This window comes from Rhinolophus ferrumequinum, chromosome 20 (assembly GCF_004115265.2).
Source record: "Rhinolophus ferrumequinum isolate MPI-CBG mRhiFer1 chromosome 20, mRhiFer1_v1.p, whole genome shotgun sequence".
Lineage (NCBI taxonomy): Eukaryota > Metazoa > Chordata > Mammalia > Chiroptera > Rhinolophidae > Rhinolophus > Rhinolophus ferrumequinum.
In genome coordinates this window covers 30,719,813-30,740,316 of record NC_046303.1, presented here as the reverse complement: position 1 = coordinate 30,740,316, position 20,504 = coordinate 30,719,813, and the positions used below count along the sequence as shown (strand labels likewise).

At 40.5% G+C, this 20,504-nt stretch overlaps 1 protein-coding gene across 2 annotated transcripts in view; it reads right to left on the bottom strand.

Moving 5' to 3' along the window:
- The window catches only part of SLC25A13 (solute carrier family 25 member 13), a 173,498-nt gene that overhangs the window by 90,941 nt on the left and 62,053 nt on the right, over positions 1–20,504 (bottom strand). For both annotated transcript variants that reach the window (XM_033088547.1, XM_033088549.1), the window contains exon 4: positions 13,980–14,095. In XM_033088547.1, the coding sequence (XP_032944438.1) occupies positions 13,980–14,095 (116 nt within the window). The remainder of the gene's footprint in view (positions 1–13,979; positions 14,096–20,504) is intronic.

Sequence of the window (20,504 nt, the reverse complement as noted above, 5' to 3'; positions counted from 1 at the left end):
AAATCTTTGTGACTCTGGATTAAAAAATGTTTTCATAGATACGACACCAAAAACACAAACAACAACAAAAAAACAATAGGTAAAACAGACTTCATTAAAATTTAAAACGTTTGTATTCCAATGGGTACCATCAACAAAGTGAATACAACAGAATGGGAGAAAAATTTTGCAAATCATCTCTGATAAAGGACTCTGCCATATACAAAAAGCTCTCGCAACTCAGTAAAAAAAGACACATTGCCCAATTTTAGAAATGGGCAAAGGAACTGAGTAAACATTTCTCCAAAAAAGACATACAAATGCCCAATAAATGCATGATAAGATGTCATTAAGGAAATGTAATTCAAAACCACAATGAGACACCACTTCACCTTCGCTAATAATAAGTGTTGGTGAGGATGTGAAAAAATTGAAACGCTCACACATGGCTTATGGGAATGTAAAATGGTGCAGTTACTTTGGAACAGGTTGGCAGTTCTTCAAAAAGTTAAATAAACGTAGTTACCATATAACCCAGCAATTCCACTCCTAGGTATATATCCAAGAAAAATGAAAACATATATCCACACAAAAGCTTGCACACAAATGTTCACAGCAGCATTACTCATAATAGCCAAAAAGTAGAAACAAACCAAATGTCCATTAATTGAAGGATGGATACACAAAACGTATATCCCTAACAATTTGGTACTATTCATCAGTAAAGAGGAATATAGTACTGTTACATGCTACAACATGGATGAACCTTGAAAACATCATAGTAAGGAGTCAGTCACAAAAGATTACATATCGTATGATTCCATTTATATGAAATGTCCAGAATAGGCAAGTCCATAGAGACAGAAAGTAGATTAGTGGTTGCTTAGGATTGAGGGAATGGGGGGAACGGGAGGGGAGAGTGAGAATTGCTAAGGTATGTGGTTTCTAGCTGGGGCGATGAAACTGTTCTAAAATTGACTGTGGAGATGGTTGCACAAATCTGTGAGTATCTGCGCACAAAAAACCAGCAAATTGTACTTTAAATGGCTATAATAAAGCTATTTTTTAAAGAAAACCTGGGACTGTCAGCTCCGCCTCTTACTAATGAGTGACATTAGGCAGATTACTTACTATGACTCAGTTCTCTCAATCTGTAAAATGAGAATAAAATATCTATCTTAGAGGGTTGATCTGGATCTAAGTTTGCCTACTACAATGTCCTCAACATAGTAGGTGGCCATTAAAATGGTAAAACTCCAAAATCTAAAGTCTTAATTATAATGAAAATTATCAGGGCACCAAATATTTACAAATGATGAAAAGAAGTGTCAGGCACTGTGATTTGGAAACATCACCGTTTACACATTCCTCGAAAAGCAATAATTCTCCTCAAATATTTAAAAATCCACCCTTCTCTTAGCTCATATATTAAAATTTTGAATGAAAAGTGATCAAAAACTAAGTAATTGTCTATTATGTTTCTGAAAGTATTGAAATTAACAAAGATTAAGAACCTCCACTCTTTACTTTGAAGATCTTTCAGATAACTAGAAATATTTAATTGGCAAATTACTTGCACATGCCATTAAGTGGTTAGACTGAATTTGTTTTTACAAATTCTGTGGGCTCTTATTCCTTAACCTCCACCACACTATAATCTGAAATCATCAAGGTCTTCACTTATGCAAATTTTAACTTTCTATGTTTTTGTTTCCATACAGAGTAAACTACATTAATGCGCTTTAATTTCCAAAAGATTCACTCTTGGAAGCTGCAAATCAACGAAAACAAGTTTCCCATTAAGATAAAAAAGGTTCATCAAGCTACATTATTTCAAACACTGAACCATAATGCTATCTCACTCATGGATCCTAAAAATGTCATCAATACAATACACACTAGCAGGATGTTTCCATCAAACCCGAACGCAATCCTTCTCGGAGGCAAAGGGAAAGATGATGAACAGTCACTGCACTTTATCTCTGCACAGCTTCACTGGGGTGCTTTTCCTAACGTGTGCTAAATCCTCACAGAAAGTTGCGGTTTCGCTCAAAGGGCAATAATATTCCACCCTGCTGATACGGTTAACAACAGCTTATATGGCCAACGTCTTTCAGGCAGGGAGCAAGACAAATTGTTGAATTCGTAAGTCAAATAACATAATGGACTAAGTGGATGCAGACCTACCTCTACTGCCACATGCTCCGATACCAAGGTTGCCATTTCAAACCCTTTTGACAAGTGCCTTTTGATATTAATCACAGTTAAGGGTCTGAAGAGGAAAGAAGTATTCTGGCTACAATTCATACTCGCTCAAGGAAGTGCTAGGGGGAAAATGGGTGCCATTAAAACAGAGTTAGTACAGAATAAGTACTTCACACATGCAACCCTTCTCATTAAAATGGAGTTTGCTATAAGCCCCTGTAAACTTTTTATTATCATTATTCTGAACATGTAGGTACAGTGGTGATACGTATCTTTCAAAAAATAAGCACATACAGACAGACCACACAGACAAGCTGAGCTGAATAGTATACTGAAGTCATATATGATGTTGGCATATGTAAAAATTAGGGCTAATTTAAAACCCTTCCAGTTTTGTACTTAGAGAAGGATGGGACGACCCTGATATGAGATCATGTGGCATGCTAGAAAAGAACATCATCTTTCTAGGAGGGCCGGAAGACAAAGCTGTGATTCCTACGAAACCAGTCACCTTCCTCTCTCTGGCCCTGTTTCCACATCCATGGAAGAAACCCATAAACTGTACCAGCCCTGGTTCAACGGCAGTGAGAACCCGGTGCCCCTGGAGGGCTTATTCAAAACACATTCCCAAGTCCCACGCCCAAAGATTCTGATACAGCAGATTTCAGACGCAGCCACGGAGTCCACAGTTATAATGAACACCCCCACGCTATTACAATGAGAACCCAGGGTCTGCCTTCTTGATAAGAATCCTTCCTATTGTAAAATCTGGTCGATTTATAAATCCTCAAGATTAATATACTATTGAAGTCTTTGTAGTGAACGTTGGTTAACCAAAAAAAAAGTTAATAAAGGCTGACAGATATTCAGCCTTCGAAAACAATCTTCTAGCACATGCATTATTTAAATCAACAGCAAGAGAGGCCAACCGAGATGTTTTCAATCTATCTGCTAGAAAAAGTTATTTTCAATTGGATAGAATAAATCATTAGCAGTCTTTCATAATATCAAAAGTAAGTCACTTAAAATGGTGTTTGGAGGCACAGAGCAGACTGTGGTCACTCTCCAGATGTGGAAGTTTGCTTTAATCATCTTTTTTGTTAATTATTGGTAAGAAAAAATTAGAACTTTCTTCACCACTAGAGAAGAATATAACCCAAAAATTCCAACGCTTTGAAATTTTTAAAGCAGTACAAAGAATCCTAATTTATTCTCTAAATGCAAGTATAATATCTACATTGTTTAGAAAACCAATTTCCTAAGCTGGTTTCCTTAGACGGATGTTATCAAAAATAATTTTCTTGCAAAAGCATTAACATACATTTAATAAACCTACATAAATGCTCTCAAGAGCAGAGGTACTACAAATGTACACCCACAGTGATCCCATATTAGTATAAAATTGTTTTATTTCAATTAAAATGTCTAACTATCCACCCTCCACATATACCTAAACTGCAATTTTCTCTGAGAACTTCCAGTACGTTCTTGATTTTATTTCCTTTATCGACCTATCAGAGCAAAAACTGCCTTGCAACTGTTGGAAGAAATCAGTCATTAGCAGCAAGATTACAGCAAATTTTCCAATTTAGAAAAATTGTATTTTTATCTCTTTCACACTGAAAAAATAATGGTATCATTTTACTATTTTTAAGTGAGCAATGTAGTTTAAAATAGTCAAATTTCACCAGTGCTCCAAGTTTTAGAATTTACTATTAGCTTTCTCTACTCCACACCTTCTTTTCTATTTACAAGTTCTTTCCTCCCTTCATCTTACACACACTTAAACATGCACAACAGGGGAAGAAGCCCCCAATTTGACCTCTCCACACCGACAGTCTTCTAAAGGAAGGTTAACTAAGCAGTGGCTTCACATGGCTATTGTGATTTACTCTCCAATTGACATTCTTCCACCTTCTCAATAGGCTTTTCACCCCCCACCCCATTTTTAAAATGGAGTAATGAAGTAGCAAAAAGTACAATATTTTAGCCATTTGAAGCATGGACGAGTCTCAAATTATCCCCCCAACTGGAAGTGTTCTCTGATACTACTATCTTTCAAAATTGAAGCCATTATGGTCAATCGTGCAAATCCGTATTTAGCTTTTCGTAAATAGTGGATTTTTGACCCAATGAACTGGAACAGCTTCTGAACAGTCTCTAGGATCTCGGGCAAGACACTCAATAAAAAAGCAGGCATGCCACAACTCTTATCAATGTGGAGGTTATTTACTTCCAAAACTCACACTGTTCTCATTCAATATTAGTATTCTCTATTGAAATGTGTGTAAAACAATATACTCAGGTCCAAAAATAATATAAACTAAAATCTACTTTAGGGCAATAAGTTTCTTTCACCAAAGTAACACATTATTTTTGTGAAATACCAAAATCAGAATCCATGTTAACCAAAAATTTTGCCCAAATAATGCTCCTTCTGACTCGTAACCATTTCCACCCTCAGTTATCTTTTTGAATATTTCATTTTCTAAGTGTCTTTACAAAGATAATAAAAAAATGACCTTCTTTCCAGGGAGCTTGAAATATTACGGCTAAAATTTTGTCCTCTTCTAGTCCAATACTTACATGCCTCTAGCTTTTTTATTTATTATTAAATGTGGGTGCTTACCTTCAAAACTTGTCATTTCCATACTTGAAACTTTCATCATTTTCTGCAACTTGAATCAAAATGACTGAAGTGTTGACTTATATTTCCTCATGTCCTCTAACCTGTCCATTTTCCCAAAGTATATTAAGTTCTTTTTCTACACAGTAGGTGTTCCTGGACAGAATCTAAATGTGAAACACAGAAAGGGTCCCTCCAAATACCAACATACATAGAATTAGCTACAGAAGGACATTATAAACTGCCTCACCAGTTCTGTAGATTTTGTTTAGGTTTCACACACAAAAGAAAGGTCCTATTCAAATGAATTTGACAAAGTTAAGTAGATTTATTTTTTTCTGCAAGACTTCTCAGAACTTTTAGGCTTTAAGACTGTCTACGAGGAGAATCCTTTTTCATACAACATTTACTAACATAAACAGGAAACACCACTTTAAAGTACCCACACTTACAATATGTGAAGATCAAAGGATAAGAGGCCACTGTAGTGTCCAATAAAAGAGCAAGACTAGACTAGTCTTGGATTACATAACTTTTGAATTCCAGGCCAAGTGACAGCTGATGCAGCAAGCCAGCCGAAGTCTATCCAAAGGTGGCATAGGATGTAGATTACTTAACAACTGAAGTTTTTAACAGCAATGCTGGAAAAGTCTTAAATAAGATACGTGTCCACTCGTTCAACTGTCCCTCTATGAAAAGCAGTTCTTATCTTTTGGTGGATCACTGACCTGTTTGAGATTTGCTAAAAGCAAATGCTCATGTAGACAAAATATTACTAACAACTGTGGCCCTTCAGGGACTCCCTGATAGCTCATCCAGAACCCCCGAGCTGAGAACCCGACTTCAAACTTCAATTGAAAACTGCATCCCTATACACACGACCACCACCACCACCGCACATACTCGTAGATAATGAATTGGGTGCATATGTTTACGTACTAAGAATGATAACTTTAAAATTGCATATAAAACATTTCATGAAATTTAATTCACTGTAATGAAGAAGATAAGTCAAAGGAAGAGAAAAACACGCAATGGCATTATGCAAACAAAACATTTTAGATTTCCACCTAAGGACATGCTGTGGTACAGAACATACTTTGCATTTTCAAGAGGTCCGATTGTGACTTTCACTAGACAAAAGTGAGATTCAGCTCCTCCACCACTATTGAGCTAGACTATTACTGTCATCTACTGCAGATACAACAACCGAAGAAGAATCAACAAGCAGGAATAGTTAATGTTAAACCAGTATCATGAAGACCCATCCGGTGGGTGCATTAAATATATCAGATCAATAGTGATTAAACACACACACACACACACTTACTTTCTTAAAGTTCGTAATGAAAATCCCTTAGCCTCCCAGAATCATCAAATAAGAAAGCTAGAAAATGAAAGTGTTCAGGAAACGACCATTCACAACCTATCTGCACTAACCTGCTCAGAGGCCACGTAGGTCCTTTAAATAAAAACCGTGACCTTGAGTTCCTCCACTCAGAACACAGGAGTGATTGTTGGCTGCTTCCCAGTGGTTCGGGAAAGGCTACACAATCATCACAGGCACATGTGCCTCCGGCCTTGCCCCACTCCAACTGACACAACAAAAGCATCTTTTCCAAACATTGTTTGGATTCTGTCCCTGTCCTCTAAAGAATTCTTCAGAACACCCAACTGCCATGCTTATCAAATAAAAACTCCTGCTCAGGATCTGTGGTGGGTGCTCCATCACACAGCACCCACTCCCCCCAGCGCCCATGTCTCAAAAGCTGCACATTTCAATCAAGGGCCCCCTTGACTACCCTGCACCTGCACAAAGACCCCTCCCTCCACCCGACCGCACCCCACCCCACCACTCTATGATTTGCCCCTCCACTCAGAATTCTGCTCACATCAAAAGATAAAGCTTCCTGGGTAATGCCCATGTCAAGTGCATTTCAGCAAATGACCGGGATGTCTGGGTAACCAAGGCAACTATATGTCTACTGAAAACTCTAATCCAGGTACATTCTTCCTTATAATGTACTTTCCACTATGGTCACATAAACAAAATCTTAACTAATGCTTTTGCTTATTGTTCTTTGTTTCTTTGTGAAAAATTAGTAATTCCCCCTAACACCTGATACAGACTGAAACCACTATGGATTAACTGGCACCTAATTGGATTATGCGGGAAGGGCCCAACTCACCGAGCATAACCACCACCAGAGGGAGGCAGTATGGCACAGTACTTGGCTGTCATCAGGCTGCTACCCTGGTTCTACCACAGGTGACTCCATGACTGTGGACAACTTACTTAACCTCCCCAAAGCCATTTTCCCATCAGAAAAATGAGAATTACGATGGTATGTATCTCCTAGGTTGTGAGAATTAAATAGTAAATAACATGTAAAGTGCTTAGCCGGGGTGGGTAGGGTGGGGGGAGCTATGTAATAAGAGATCAATAAACTTAAAGATAAAAATGAGGGTTACTTTCCTTCTCGCAAGAGATCATATAAAACCATGTCTCTGGAGCAGAACAAGCTCAGTACTACTACTGGGTCCTTCTTCCTTTCCTTTGACCCCTTTTCACCCCACAGCCAATCAGGGGCCAAGGTATAAAAATGGCTCATTCTCGGAATGGCTCTGGTGGGGTCCAGAGATATGAGGCCAGTCTAGGCCTCCATTACCCTCTGCCTAGACAGAATCTCCCAAGTCCCCATCACCTCCAGGCCCCCATAGTTCCAACTCTTGCTAAAAACACAGCCCGTATCATGTCATCTCATTGTTCAGACACTCCTCTGGGTCTGCTCAGATGATAGATAGCCTACAAGCTATCCTGACATCAAATATTAATATTTATGTATTTATTTATCTATTTATTTATTGTCTCTCTCCCTAAAATGCAGGTGTGCTTAAGAGGATTTTTTTTAGTCTTATTACTGTTGTTATCTTCAGTCTTACAACACAGTAAGCACTCAAGAGATATCCCTGTCTTTATTCATTCTTTTTATCTCACCCAGTTCAAACACCATCTATTTGCTGATGTCTATTACTATTTCCCCAATCCCCACCCATATATCTAAGTGCATATTTGACACTCTCACTTAGATAGCCAATAGACATCAAACTAAGGCATCCCAAGTGAGCTCCTATTCTCTGCCTCCTCCCACCCCCCACCAAGCCTGCAGTCCTCCCCATCTTGGCTGATAACTCCACCCTTCCAGTTGACCTGGCCAAAGGCTTTGGAATCATTCTCGCTTCCTCTCTCTCTTTCACAGCCCACACCCAATCCACCAGACAACCCTGTTGGTTCTGTTGGTTTTCTCTTCAAAGTACCCCTTACCTCACTCTGGTCCAAGCCTCTATGATCCCTCACCTGGGTTACTGCAATAGCCTGCTAGCTATTCCCTCTCTTTCTACTCTGGCCTTTCTGTCTGTTATTAAATAAGCTTTTATTTAAATACTTTAAAAAACCTTAAGGGAGTCAGAAATTCACACACACATAGGTGTACATAAAGGTACTGGAAATATTCAATGCATTCAAAATCACAGCAGGATTTTTGTGAAAATTAACAACTTATTCTAAAATTGTTTTGGTAATTCAAAGGGCCAAGAATACCCAAGATAACCTTAAGGAATAAAGTTGGAGGCCTTACCAGATATTACGATTCATTATAAAAGCTGTAGTACGGTAATCGAGATAGTATAGCATTGGTGCACAATAGACAATTATAAAAGAATCGAGTTTAGAAACAGACTCACACTTGATTATGACAGCAGTGTCACTATAGGGCAGGGGTGTCCAAACTTTTTTCAACGTTTTTCACCAAGGGCCGTATGCGGTAAAATACACAAACAGCCGGGCCACTCACTTGAGGTGAAGTACGTATTGCCTCACCTGGTTTATTTAAATAAACCAAATATATTTTTGGAATTTGCTGCGGGCCAATAAAAAATGGATCGCGGGCCACAGTCGGCCCACAGGCCGCAGTTTGGACACCCCTGCTATAGGGCAATAAAAAAGAGATCCTTTCAATAAATGATGCTGGGTGAACTACATCCCCATAGGGGACTGGGAAGGAATCTTTATCTCCACTACATGCAAGAATAAATAAACAAAAATCCCCACCAAATTCTAGAAAGACAAAAATCTAAATTTGAAAGCAAAACAATAAAAGATAACATAGGAAATAATCATCACGACCTTGGGGTAAGCAAAGATTTCTTAAACAGGACACAAAAAGCACTACCCATAAAAGAAAATGCCAATAATTTGTACTACATCAAAATGAAGAATTCATGTGCCTTAGGAGTCCATCGAGTGAGTGAAAGCGCAAGTCACAGAGTAAAGGTGTCTGTGTAATCTATAACCCACAATGGCCTTGCATCTAGAAAATGAGCATTACTAAAGAGGGATACTCAGACGGCCAACAATTATTTTTTAAAAGTTGTACAACTCATCAGTAATCAGGGAAACACAAATTAAAGCCACATAGATATCACTAAAATACAAGTGACTGATAATATTAAGCATTAGCAAAGATGTGAAATAATTGAAACTCTCATACCCTGCTGGTGTGAATGTACAGTGGTACGACCACTTTAGAAAACAGCTTGGTAATATCTACTGAAACTAAATAAACACATTTTGTATGACTCAGCAATCCTACTCCCAGAAATGCCTACATACACACACATACATACACACACACACAAAATATATATAAAAGCACATTATTTGCAGCAGTCCAAACTGGGAAACGGCACACAATGGAATACTAAACAGCAAAGAAAAAGTAAAACTATGACCAAAAATTGGATGAATCTCACAAATAAAATTTGAGCAAAAGAAGTCAGAATGAAAGCGTATATTCTGTATCATTCCATTTCATTAAGTTTAAAAACAAGCAAAACCGAAATGAGGGTGACAGATATGAGTTGTTATCATTTTGACTGGGGGGCAGTAACTGAGAAGAGAACTGTGGGTGGTGGTAGCTTCTCTTTTTTATCTCGCTGGGGACCAGACAAGTACATACTTGTGCAAAAATTCATCACGATGTGCACTTACGATTTGTGCGTTCTATTCTGCTGCATGTACGTTATACTGCAATAAAATATACTTAAAAACTTAAAAGTAAAGTACTACTATGATGGCTAACATCACTATCAGGCTAAAAATACAAATAAAAATATTTAGAACCGAATACTTTGCTCCACACATACAGACTTGCAAATTGTTAACTAGAATTTTCTATGTTTACTGATATCCTGTTATACACCTGTGAATATCTTAAAATGCATTTATAAATATCAAGTTATCAAAACAAGAAAACATGGTGAGAACAAGAATATCGGCGATACTGCCTTAAAGGAAACAACATAATGAACTGGTCAAAGGAAAAAAAACTGACCTAGTCAAGATCTTTTCATTGTAGTTAGCAAACACAGGGCAGGATCTAGACAATGAAAATATGGTAAACACAGCAAGGCCTCAGAGAAAACAGCGCAAGATTTCACTGAAATGTGACCCTTGATCATCTGCCCGTTGCCCCATCGGACTTTTGTGTGCTGTGCATGTAGGGATCAGTGTTAGCGGGAGCATGACCACTGCCGGCTTGTTGACAAACACTGGTGCTTACTGAGCTTAGTCAGAGAAACCCTACTTCAAACAAGCTCTTATGTGGAAACCCAATACGTAAACAGATGAAGAGTGTAACTGCTCTCCTCTGGATGAAATTCAAGGTGGGAGACATGGGGGATCTGCAGCCAGCCTTCCCTCCAGCCCACGGGAAGCCCCTGATGAACTTCCATATAATGAAAACACAATGCTCGCCCCATGACCCCAAAAGGACTGAGCCAATCTGAGAGGTAAAACGGAGCCCTTCCTGCTCTCTCACCACTCCATATGCTTAGCCCTGACAAAGATGCACATTCAGATGGCCTTCGGAAACAAAAAAGGCTCATTCTGGGGTGACAGATTTACAAGGAGCTGAGGAAGCAGCCAGAGGTAAGAGTGCCATTGTATCTACCTGAAATGGCCTCAGAAGGGCAGACAGCCAGGTCAGGTCACAGATTGGGATTCTCTTGACACTATGGGTCAGTGAGACCAGGATTGAATAGGTTGGTCCTCTTTTCTGCCCAACTTTTTTTTTTTTTTTTTTTTAATTTCTTCAACCCCATTATGAATTCCCTGGAAAACATACTAATTGCTAGGTTCTTCTAAAAGATACCTGCTGTTGAAACACTCCTTAGGCTGCCAGGGCTCCTCCACCATGACTGTGTTTACTTGGGCCAAAGCCTGCTACACAGCACCCACCTCCATTGGATGACTCTACCCTACATTATGAAAAATGTTAACAGTCAGCTATTATTTTGCAATTTGATGGTCATTTGCGTATCTTCATTGTACTACACTGATCTCTTTGCGTTTAATCCTAACTAGGGATTAAGAGCCCAGAAAAGCCCAGGCGACCTTATATGACACCCACGGGATGAGGGATACAGGACTCACCCTGCTTACGTTTCGTGAGGCAGGCAGACGCTGAAACAAACTACTGTGGAAGGCAGGGTATTGGGACAGGGGCTACACATTCTTCTACAATGGTCACATGTATGTAACTGATAAAGTGACTGGAATTTTAGCTCCTTGGAAGCCCCAATTGCTTACTTCAATCTCTTAATGCCTTCAGAGACGGGGCACTGTTCAATACAGAACAGATGGCAAGCAAATTACTGGTGAACTAGCCAGTGGTTAAACTGCAAGTTAAAAATACAGAAGGGAAAAAAGAGGCGGGTGGTAGTGAAGAGAGGGAAGAAGAGGAAGAGGAAGAAGAAAACCACCACCCTCCCTTGTTCTCTCAAGTACTTTCTTTTAGTAGTATTATTTTTATGAAGGCCTTTGTTTTCCAGACAGCACCTTTATATGTGGTAGATCTTTTAAGCCTTCCATTGTCCTATAAAGCAGGTTATTACCCTGATTTTATAAAGGAGGAAAAAAAGGCTAGCGAGTTGAAATGTCTTGCCTGCCCATTAACAAACCGCTAGTAAAAAGCAGAAACAGACTTCTCCTGCCGCTGCTCTTCTTTCTACAATTCACAGATAGCTCCGGTCTCCTACACCCTGTATCTTCACATGTTCTTTTCTTCCATCGACACTAACACACATGCCCGTCCCTGCACTGGTGCAAGTCTCTGGTTTCTTTCCTCCACCAGGCCAGTGGTGACGCTGGTGGCACCAACATCCCTTGACACTTCATGCCCATGAAGGGAAGATTGATCAGCGTCAAGTAAGACATGTGAAGACCAATCCTCAGTCCCCAATCTCTCCAACCCCGCTCTCCCTCAGAAAGGAGGAAGATGAGAGAGAACACACCTGTGATGAGCTCACTCAAACTTCCAGGCTTTTCTTTGTTCATCCCAAGGAAACGCTATCATAACATTTTCATCCAACTGGCTTCCACTAGGTCAATCAGCATCACCATGCGCTAGCTGCTCATTTATTACTGGAAGATTTTAATGGGGACTTTTTTGTTATTGGTGTTCCATTGAAAAGCTGTGGTTAGAGTGATGCTAAGAGGAATTAGGTGATGGAAAAGAAAAACAAAACAATTTATTCTAGGGATTTTAAAATATTAAATAATCCTCATGCAATGTTAATGGAAAGCATGTGAGTTTTTAGATTATATGAAACGAAACTAGACAAATATATGTGTTGTGCCTCTGCCCTGGCTGCTCTAGCCTTAAATAACTCATGTCAAATGAACATGGAATAATGGATGGGAGAAGGGGATAGCAGCTAGAATAAATCTATTATGGTCTCTTACCTATACTTTACGTAGTTATTATCTTTATTTCTGATATGGAAAAGGAAGACCTGAGAGGAGAGTTAACTTGACTCAGAGACGAAAGTGGAAGTACCTAAGTCTCTCCACATCCATTCCAGAACTATCCCAGAATAGATGGTGTGCTATTACACCATCTGCATTTTCCTCCATCTGTACGTTTCTCACAATCCATCTGGTAAGACAAGCCCAAAAGGTCCGAATAAATTGAAAACTAGGAATAAATACGCTTAAAATGGGCACATTAGCCATCTCCCCTGAGCACAGAACCCCTAGGCTCAAAAGGGCTCCGAAATTCTTCATGGGCAGTGCTGTCTATAGCAAGATCTCACGCACAGGCAACGTTTGCTGGACACTACACAGTCCCAGGGAAACGCAGGACTCTGTCAAATCTATCTGTGCAGTAGCCAGTTTCTTTTTAAAAAAGAACTTACCACAGCCCCACCGTTTCCTGGTCTTCCCTGTCTTGTAATACTTACAAGACCTCAGTGTTTTCTGCAGCTTTGTAGCTAATCTACATGAAGATGGTCTGCATTTCAAAATAAAGATGGCAGCAGCACACAGGCACTGCCAACCCAGCTACCAGGGAATGTGCTGTTTAGAAGAACAAGGTTCTTCATGTACCACTCACTCTGAATGACCATCTTGTGCAGAGCCTCTGACCGCAAGCGACTCCATGAGGACAAAGTAAGGACACAAAGTACTGGGTACATGAGTACCTTCGCTTCTTAGGTAGTTCTTTTTTTTTTTTTTTTTTTTTTAAATTTATTGGGGTGACAATTGTTAGTAAAATTACATAGATTTCAGGTGTGCAATTCTGTATCACATCATCCATAAATCACACTGTGTGTTCACCACCCAGAGTCAGCTCCCCTTCCATCACCATACATTTGATCCCCCTCACCCTCATCCCCCACCCCCCAACCCCTTTACCTTCTGGTAACCACCAAATTACGTTCCCCAGATTAATTTTCAAGCCCGTGGCCATCCTATGGTCACCGATTGTTAGGCAGTTCTTAACTTCCTCATTCTATCCATGGAAAGCACTACTGATTGTGAGGGGAAAGAACAGAAGTCATGTCTCGTTCTCGCAATTCTACAACTCTGTGGAAAGGCCATGCCACACCCTCGCTCACCTTAAAACTGAGCCAGAGTATCAGAACTACTAAGCCAGAAACTTATTTTTTCAGATACGGACACAGACTATAGCACGCAAACACTGTTATCTTTGTTAAAAGGGATATACTGTCTTCTCAAAAGCATTTCCATACGGTTCCTTACTGGAAAAGGAAAAAAATGCTCACATCATCCTGCTTTCTTAGGTGTGCACACACTCACACCCCTTACCAAAAGTAACTTCTCCTTTGCCAGTTTTGTCAAACAGCTGAAAGGCCACCATGAACAAAGCATCCGGGGCACACAGGACAGATTCAAACGCTACAAATTCTTGAAAGGATATTAATCTGCAACATAAAACAAGCACAAAGCATAAAGTCAGTAGCTTGTGGGAAATAAAAGCATACACAAATACGCACTAAGGAAAAAAACGTCACTGTCAAAAAACAAAATTCAAACATGAAACATTTACAAACACTTAGCATCTCCTTTTACCTATAGTGGACTGAAATAACAATGTACAGAATTCAGAAGACATGACAGGTTTGAGGACATGGTGACACATCAGAGGCATTATAATTTCAAATGGAACTGTTTTACTCAACAGATTATTTTTGTTTCAGGCATATTGTTGGATTCTAGAATTAAAGCTTAATACATGAGATGAAGATGTGACTGAGCAACAGCAAAATAGAGCAGCTGTTATTACCTTAATTCCTTTATAAACCATGTGAAAATGGTTGACACAGATTCATTCATTACTGATATCTACTGACCACATGTGGATTAAACTAGGGACGATGTTCCAAGTGGCAAATCAGACATGCAAAAAAGCTAGGGAGTGTATAAGGAACTGACATTGCCTGGACAGTAGGGTGCATAAAAGTGGGCACTGTGAAATAAGCTTAGACGTACAGGACCAGAAATGGGCTTGGTCTTTCTTCTCTAGGAAGCAAGGAGTGATTGAAAGTTTCTGAGCAAGGTCACGACATGATCAAATCTATCAGACAGGAAAAGCATGACAAGCCACAGATGCTTTGACTTTCAAAGAAGTAAACAAATCCACAAAAGCTCTCCTAGAGATGTCCTTCGCCACTGTTTTGGATTTTAAATGTCCAACTATTTCAGTGATATATTGAGATAGTCCAATTCTCTGGAGGATATAGGAGGAAGAAAACGGGAGTGTTTTCCTACGTTTCAGAGAGCACTTAATGACTTCTAAACATCTGATAGAACACATTTTTATACAAAGTAAGGGTTACAAAGTTCAATTAGCTGTTCCCAGAATATCACCTGATTCTAACAATGTCCCAAAGAAAGGAAAAACTCCTGGTGTGTTCAATGCACTATCCCTACGTCCTTCGCCACCCAAAACACATCCTTACAAATGCATGGGCACATTCAAGAAGAGCATGTGTTATACAAGAATACTTGCCCAGAACATTTTATCCCTTACTACACAGTATGTCTCACTGAGCATCTAAGTGCAAGTAAAACCAGGGGTAGGCAGATGAGAAGGGAAAATCTTAATCAAACATTCCTTGCTGGCCTCAGAGCTTACAACCTGTCAGGGGAGGGGAGGCAGTCATGTGCATGTATTCCCGCCGGCGTGCAAGAGGTAAGTGTCAAAATGGAAGGAATAAAGCACTAAGGGCCACAAAAGAAGGAGTGATTTATTTTGCCTAGAAGAACTGGGGAATGCTTCAGGGAGGTGTTGCCCTTAAATAAATTTTAAGTGGAAAAGATCTTAGAGAGCATCTACTTCAATCTCCTCGTTTTACCTTTGAGGAAACTAGAAGTTAATGACTTGTGTAAGGTGAAACAACTGGCTTCTGGCATTTTGGCCTCAACATCAGGAGTCCTGGTTTCCATGTGACTGAGACAGGAGTCCAGCTGATACAGGAAGAGGGAGAAAAGGGCAGAGAGAGGATATTCCAGACGGAAGAAAGAACAGAGCAAAGGACAGAGGTGCCAACCGCTGGGGTGTGCTGTGTTTAGAGAAGGACGTAGGTCATGAGGAGTAAGAGTGGCTGCAGCTGTCATGCCCGCCACCCGTGGAGGTTTATAAAGGCCCAGTTACAGGATCTTGACTTTCTCGTAGGCAGTGAGACGTCACTAAAGGTTTGGGGATTGATACATATCCAGTTCAGATCTTTGTTATAGAAAAGGAACTGATGTGGAAGATGAATTCAACAGAGGAAAAATGAGATGCGGAGAGGCAGCCTGACAACTAGGGACAGCAGAAGTCTAAACCAGAGCTAGAGCACCAGGACTTAAGAGAGAGGAAAGGCTAGAGAAATACAGTTGAGACAGGAATGACAAAACTTGGTAGCGACTGGATGTCAGAGGCTGAGGACCAGGAAATAAGCAAGTTACTCCCAAGACTTCTAACTTGGGCAACTGAGTGGGATGATACTAGCACCAAAAATAAAGAATTAAAAAAAGGGGGGAGATGGGGCGGCCGGGTGGCTTGGTTGGTTGGAGCGCGAGCTCTGGACAGCAGGGTTGCCGGTTCAATTCCCACATGTGCCAGTGAGCTGTGCCCTCCACAACGAGATTGAAGACGGCGAGCTGCTGCTGAGCTTCCAGAGGGGCGGCCGGATGGCTCAGTTGGCTAGAGCGTGGGCTCTTAACAGGGGTGGTTGCCAGTTCAATTCTCGCATGGGATGAATTGGCCCTGCAACTAAGGACTGGGGATGGCGACTGGACTTGGAGCTGGGCTGCACCCTCCACAGCTGGATTGAGGGACGGTGACTTGGAGCTGATGGGCCCTGGAGAAACACACTGTTCCCCAATATTCCCCAATAAAATTTACTAATAAAAAAAGGGGGGAAGAAAAAGAGAGAAGAAACTTGTGAGAGAGTAAGATCAATTCAACTGGGTTAAATTTGAGGCACCAATGGGACACTGAAGTATAGTGTCCAGCAGGAAACCAAAAGGACCAGTGTGAGTCCAGGACAGACGCTGACATGGGTTGACCTGTGTTCCTCCAAATCTTCATGTACCCCTAGTACCTCAGAATATGACCTTATTTGGAAATAGAGTTGTCATAAATATAATTGGTTAAGAGGAGCTCATAGTAGAGTGGGGACAGCATCTAGTCCAATATGACTAGAGCCCTTATCAAAAGAGGAAATTTGGACACAGATATGCATACAGGGAGGTCACGTGAAGATGAAGACAGAGGTCAGGGTGATGCTTCTATAAACCAAGGAACACCAAAGATGGCCAGCAAACCACCTAGGGAAGAGGGATGGAACAGATTCTCCCTTGCAGACCTCAGAAGAAGCTGATCTTGTTGACACCTTGATCTCAGCATCCAGAACTGTGAGACAATTCCTTCCTTCTTTCCCTCCTTCCTTCTTCCTTTTTTCCTTCTTTCCAAAGACACTTAGTTTGTGGTACTTTGCTACGATTGTAGCAAACTAATGCAGAGGCCAAGATTGGAAACACAGATCCAGGAGTTTTTAAACAAAGGCTACTTAAAGCTATAAATGAAACTGCCAGAAGCATTTCAATGAGAGATGCATATTCACCATTTTCTAAACTATGGAGTCAGGACAGAGGAGAAATGTGTTTCTGATTGTCTGCTTTTCTTCTTGCCACCACTCCTCTGGCCGCATGACCCACCCTGAGCCGGCACCAACCACCAAACAGCCACACTGCTCACCGATTTAACTCGCTGGCAGTTTGTCAAGGCACAAAACAATCATATTCGCTACATTATCCTGGCACAGACGTTAGGTTAGTTAAAAGTGAATCACACAGTCTACTATCTAAAAAACGGATGTTTTAAAAAAAATCTAATGATCTAAGTAAACAAAGGCTTCGATGCAATAAAAAGAGCATCTCATCTCTCTCGAAATGGTACAAGAAACCTGAAGGCTATCGATGTGTGTAAACAAATCCTCCTCTGGTGATGCCAACTGGTTTCCTAACCGTAACGGGCCAATGAATACGCTGGTATTTCAGGCATGTTATAGATATCACAAAAGTGTGTAATTTGGTAATCCTGTTAGATACGAGTACTGTACATCTATGTAGGAGGTATACGGAGGAACCATGAAATCACAATGTCCTACTGCTTATCAAGATCATTTTGGATTTTCCAGGTAATCTGACTAGAAGGCTATCAGAATAATTATACACTACTATATTCATTTACAGCATGGTACCTAAAATCGTTTATATATGTTTTTCGTATAAACAGTACTTCAGTCTTGCTTTACAGATTTAATGGGTATTAGCATAAATTACAACAAAGAATACGAGCTTCATCAAGTTCAGACCTGGTTGGTGAGCTCACTTAGTTCCTCTCTCCACCCTCTCCATTCCCTAACTTCTTTGACAATGTTAGATGCCCTTTAAAATAAGTCACACAGTTCTGATGAACTCTGTGTCAAGCATCTAAGGAAAAGTATTCAACCCTAATGCTCGCCTGCAGCACCTAACAGTGGGACATGAGTCATCTGACGCGGGAGGTGGAGGAAGGAGAGGCCACCAAGTGCAGTGGGGCTGCAGGGCCCACTCTGTGTTCTGGGCACAGCCAGTGCTAGGAATACACAGATGAAAGCACAGTCTCTGCTCCTCAAAACTGGTGGTCCAGGGAGCAGAGGGTGAGCCAGGAACAAGATGTGGAGGTTTGCTGGAGAGAGAACAAGTGCCATGGAAAGAAGGCATGCGGCTCACGTCCTAATGGTAGACAAAGGTCTGAAATTTTTAGTGACACAGTGAATTTGTGCTTCAGGCCGTTTAATCCAGCAGACGAGTGAAAAATGAACTGGAAGGAGAAGAGCCTAGAGTTGGGGAGATGTGTTGGTTGAATCCAGGAAGAGTTCAGGAAGGCCCAAGAAGAAAGATGGTCCCCTTATGACATGGGGATAAAAGCAAATAGTGCTATGAGCTCCAGAAGATAATCTGACAACACAGCAAGTGTTAAGAATACCTACACCCTTTGAAATCACAGTCCCACTTTTAGGAATTTATCCTAAAAAATAATGAATGTGTGCAAACTTTTTTAGTTACAGAGCTGTTAAGCATCAAAGTTGAGAAAGTGAAAAAGTGAAAACCACCTCAATATGCCACAATAGGTGACCGATTAAATAAAGGAATACTATCTGACACTAAAAATTGTGGTAAACAAATTCATGTCATTAAGTAAAGTATCAGTTACACAAATATTTGTATGAAGTGATCCCATTTTGTTAAAAATGGACAAAAATTAATATTTTACACACACACACAATTTGAAGGATGTACACCAAAGTATTTGCAGTGATTATCTCTCGGTAGTTACGTTATTAGAAATTCAAGTATTTTTTTCTTTTTACTTCCCATATTTTCTAATTTTTTCAATAATACACATAATGTATTATTTTTGTAATAAAAATAAAAATGTATGTGGAACAAAATAGCAAGGACCTAAACTTAGGTAATGACAGAAAGACTGAAGAAATAGGGGCATGGGGATTGAAAAAAGGGACCAATGATTGAAACAATCACACTACCTCTGCCTATCCAGGGTACATCACCTCCAGTGCTTCTCTTCCTCCCTGCTGTAGCTTACTCTCGCCCAGCAGTGGCTCATACCCCATGTGGTCCCTTTCATCTCCCGCCTGGCTTCGATCTCCAGGCCAACTCTGCGGCTCTGACAGTTTAAGCAACTACACATATGGATCCGATCTGTTCAGACTTCAGGAAGTTTGGATGTAGACAATGCACCATATCAAAACCCAATTACCACTTTTACTTAAGGTTCCTAACCACAAGAGTGCTTAGTAAAAATAACTTCTCCTTATACCCCTCTTCGTGTCTTATAACAGAAGCCAAACAATTGTCCAGGATTAACAGCAGAGATAAAAGTAGAATCTAACTCCAAAACCAGAGCTCTAACCACCAGACCACCCAAGTTCAAATATCTGTGAATGAAAAAAAAAAACGAAAAGAAAAAAATAACAGAACTGGTTTCTCCTGTGATCACCAGTTTATCAAAAGAGCTTTGGCCTGCATTATTTGAACATCTTTAACAGCTCTGGGGGTTTTCCAGCTCTTTCATCTCCCTCCCAATGTACCCTGCACCTATTATATACCAGGCAGCACGCTGGACAGTACGGGTGTCATGAAAATGACTCTGATTGATAGAATCTGTATCCTTCAGGAACTACACTCTAGTGGAGAAGGCAGGCAATGAGCACAAATGTACAAATATAAAGACAAGATGATTCCATAATTAGATAACTACAGTGTAGAAGATAAAATAGAGAAATGCATGAAACCAGTGTTCCTCAGAGAGCCTACTTAACTGGTCTAAGGAGGACCTGAGCAACCATTTGTTTTTTTCTTAAACTTCTGAAGTGATTCTACCATGCAGCCAAGCTTGAGAATGATGGGGATGGCAGAGAGGGAGCTGCTCTGCCTACGGTGGTCAGCGAATGCCTCTGCGAGGTGGCATTAAGATACAAACGATGAAAAGGAAGAAGCCCTGGGAAGTTCTGGAGGAAGGGTATTTGCGACAGAAGAAACCTCAGTGCAAGAGCCTGTCCTAAGTAAGGCAGGCCCACCTGGGCAAGGTCCATGAGGCAGGGAGGCACTGGAGTGGCCGGAGAAAGAGGAGGAGGGTAGCGGACAGGAAGAAGAGGATGAAGGAATGTGCAGGGCATGCAAGGCGGTGCGGGTTTTATTCCCAGCACACTTGGGAAACAGCCATTGTTGGAGGATGTAATGCAGGCGACTGAGTGACCTCATCAAATGAACACT